General features: G+C 43.3%; 1 protein-coding gene across 1 annotated transcript; it reads right to left on the bottom strand.

The window, feature by feature from the left end:
• Positions 1 to 2,354: 2,354 nt before the first annotated feature.
• Positions 2,355 to 2,741, bottom strand: LOC138908556 (uncharacterized). The gene is made up of 2 exons (XM_070199234.1): positions 2,518 to 2,741; positions 2,355 to 2,445 (listed from the first exon to the last, which is right to left on the bottom strand). The coding sequence occupies exons 1-2, from the start codon at positions 2,739 to 2,741 to the stop codon at positions 2,355 to 2,357; spliced, it is 315 nt and encodes a 104-aa protein (XP_070055335.1).
• Between the last annotated feature and the right edge of the window lie 965 nt (positions 2,742 to 3,706).

The raw sequence follows: 3,706 nt of genomic DNA, 5'->3' as shown, positions 1-3,706 counted from the left end.
TCATAAAATTGCTTTTAAAATAAATGATGTTAATTTCCAGGCTACCCAGGAACTCGACGGGCCCTTGATGGTCCAGCAGTCTAATTCTTGAGAATAGCTCCCTTCTCCACGGTCTGAATAATGAGGCCTTCCTCCTCCTACTCCTCAACTATCGTACCGCAATCTATGTCTTCATCATCCAGAAATAGATTCCTTATGCCAGCTAGAACTTCATCTTCTTCAAACTCCCACATCATGTCAGCTTGATGAAATGACTGGCTCAAATATGGTACTGGTTACTCTAGAGGGTAATAAGGACCACGCCATGGTGGCGACCAATTCTGATACTCGTGCCAGGTGTATTCATACCCAAGCCCAAAAGTTGTGCCGTGACGCTTTAGCTGTATCGGTTTGGCGATCCCCTGGAGATTCTTACCGAGACCCTTGCCAGGCTCATATCCTGTCCATGCTAATATGCCTTCTATCTTACTACTCCACTATTTGTCCTTTTTAATTGCGTTGACGCGTTCGATGCGATGGTATGTTTCTCCACCCAACTTCATTCTATTCTCGATGAACCGGAATAATTTGACTAGTGTAAATGGGATTACTTCCGTCCCCATGGATGATCACTTCCTGATGGTTCCACTCAAACTTCACGACCTGATGCAGAGTAGAAGCTACGGCCCCATCGACATGTATCCAAGGTCATCCCAACAATAGGTTGTAGGTAGCAGATATGTCCAACACTTGAAACTCAACATCAAACCAGGTTGGGCCCATCTGTAGGCTGAGGTTGGTTTCCCCAATTATGGCCCTTTGAGATCCATCAAATACTTTCACATTCATACTTCCTGCTCGTATCTCGTGCATGCCTTTACCCAAACTTTTCAGAGTAGTTAGTGGACATATGTTGAGACTCAAACCCCCATCTATCAGGACTCTGGCAATGAACTTGTCCTCAAACTGCACTGTGATATGTAGTGCCCTGTTGTGACTTAGTCCTTCTGGTGACAGCTCGTCTTCATGAAAAGTGATCTTGTGACTTTCCAACACTTGCCCAACAATGTTGGCCATCTCTCCACTAGTGATGTTGGGTACATAGGCTTCATTCAACACCTTCATCAGGGCATTACTATGTGCCTCAGAGTTTTGCATCAGTGATAAAATAGATATTTGAGTAGGGATTTTGTTCAGATGATCAACCACAAAATACTCTCTTGTCTGCACCTTTCTCCAAAGATCATCTGGGCCAGTCTCAATGACAGGTAATTTAGAGGCGGCTTCTTTGCTTGTTCCTCCATAATACTCGGGTGTATAAATCCTACCAGTTCTGGTCATGCCTTGCGCTGCACCTGTTTTTTCTATTTTTGCTTTTCCTTTTCTTCTTGCTTCCGCAACATAATCCCATGGTATAACATTAGACTTATAAGACGGTGTAGGTGATACCATCATGGTGAAAGGCATCGTTACTTCAACCTCAAATGGAATTGGTGCAGCTACCTCAACTTTAATTGGTTCCTGAGTCTGTACAATGATAGGTGTGAGAGTGACTGGAGATTTTTCAGAATTATCCCCTTCTCGAATGAGTCCAATTGACCCTTGTGAGTCCCATTCTTCATCGGTCTCTATCACGTTAACTCCTCCACCCCTGTGATCTGGGAGAGGATTGTTACGGATATTGGGTGCAGCCTCCTTTGCCTGTATGACTTTGGTGTCAATTAATGTCTGAATCTTATCCTTCAAAGTACGACACTCATCAATAGTATTATCTTTCATGCTTGAGTGATAGGCATATGTTTTATTCGGGTTAATCCACTGGGAAGAGTTTTCCATAGCAACAACGGGAATGGGAGTGATATAACCGGCAACCTTCAGTCTCTCGTACATCTGGTCTATAGGTTCAGCAATTGGGGTGTATTATGTGGGTGGTCTGTGGTTTAAACTTGGTATAAGTTTTTGGTAGTTTTGGCGAGTTGGTGGTGAGTGGTAGTATGTTGTTTGGGTGTTATAGGTATGGTAAGTAGCGGTAGGTTGTTGGTATCTGGGAGGTGAAGGCTGATATGTGGGTGAAGGTGTTTGGTATGTAAGAGGAGACTTTGGACCTTGGGTTACCATCACCGCACCTACTTCTTTCTTCTTGGAGAAACCTCCTGAATGTAAGGTTTTATTTGTAGCTTGGAGTGCTTCAAAATTTGTCACCATTCCGCTTTTGATCCCTTCTTCTATTCTTTCTCCCAATTTGATGATGTCAGAAAATTTATGGTTTTCAATAACCATCCGTCTTTCGTAGTATTGCGGATCCTGAGCTCTGACAAAGGACTTATTCATCTGTTCTTCTTCTAGTGCTGGCCTTACTTTTGCAGCTTCGGACCTCACCGAGTGGCATACTCGCGCAAAGTTTCCATTGGCCTCTTCTTGAGATTCTGAATGTAGAAAACGTCTGGTGCATTTTCTGTGTTAAACCTGAACCGATCTATGAAATCTGATGCCATGCTCACCCAATTAACCCATTTATTTGGGTTCTAACTGATGTACCAGGATAGGGCGTCTCCAGTGAGGCTCCTCATGAACATCTTCATGCAGATTCTTTCATCCCTGCCAACTCCTACAAGCTTGTCACAATATGTTCTCAAGTGTACCTTCGGATCATCAGTTCCGTCGAACATTTTGAACTTAGGATGTTTGTAACTCTCTGGCAGTTCTACATCTGGCTGAATACACAAATCTTCACAATTCAAACCCTCAATGCCTTTGCCCATTCGACACTTTGAACTCTGCCAGTAAGTTTCTTGAGTTCTTCTGCCATGTTCTTGATGAGCAGGTCCTTCTCGACGAATTCGGGTATGTATAGGGTTTGTTGTGGGGTATAGGGTAAAGTTTCCACATATATGGGATTGCTTTGGTGGACTCCGGGAATCTAGGCATAATGGAGGTCATTGGTTAAGTTTTGCGGGTCAGGGGTAGGCTGTGGTGCATTCTGAGGGGTGTGGTATGTGGTTGTTAGTGGGTATTGAGTTGGGTAGTGATGGTGTTGTTGAGGAGTAGGTATCGGTGGAGGGTTGTGGTTCCGAGGAGGTGTGGCGTATTGATGTGGTGCGGGGGTATTTTGCGGATTTTGTGTGTTTTGGGGAGGTTTCGAGTTTTGGACGTTTGTGTTTTGTTGTTTTATATCAGGGACATTTAGGGTGAGGGAAAGGTTTGCCAAGTTCCGGACCTGCTCAAGTTCCACTTGTAGCTCCAATATTTTCTATTCCAGACGTAGGACGAATTCATTATGTGCTGGAGTATTCCGACCGTCCGAGGTTTCAACGTTCTCTGCATTGTCCTTTCTGATACCACTTAAATCGTCCATTTTTCCTTTCCCTTTGCTTTTGCCTTTAGGATCACTTGGTGGAGGAAGAGGTGGAGGACCTTTGGATCTAATATGATATGCGGATGGGAATAAACAAAAGAAAAAAAAGGTAACCAAATCAGTAAGGGATATTGAAAGAACGCCTGCAATATTGAACATGCTCTGCAAAATCATGTAACAGAATCGTGTCCTAATTTGGGGGACCTCGTTGTGCCCGAGGTAGGCCTAAGCGACACATAGACTTGGAGAAAATTGATGCCAATAATTGTGTTATTTCAATAATGCGAAAATGAATCAAATCCTTACTAAAACGACAAAATTAAGAAAGTTACTAATGGCATTTGCTTTATTACAATCGAAATCTAAAAACTA

Source organism: Nicotiana tomentosiformis, chromosome 3 (genome assembly GCF_000390325.3).
Source record: "Nicotiana tomentosiformis chromosome 3, ASM39032v3, whole genome shotgun sequence".
NCBI classification, from domain to species: Eukaryota; Viridiplantae; Streptophyta; class Magnoliopsida; order Solanales; family Solanaceae; genus Nicotiana; species Nicotiana tomentosiformis.
This window is presented reverse-complemented; position numbering and strand designations above follow the sequence as displayed.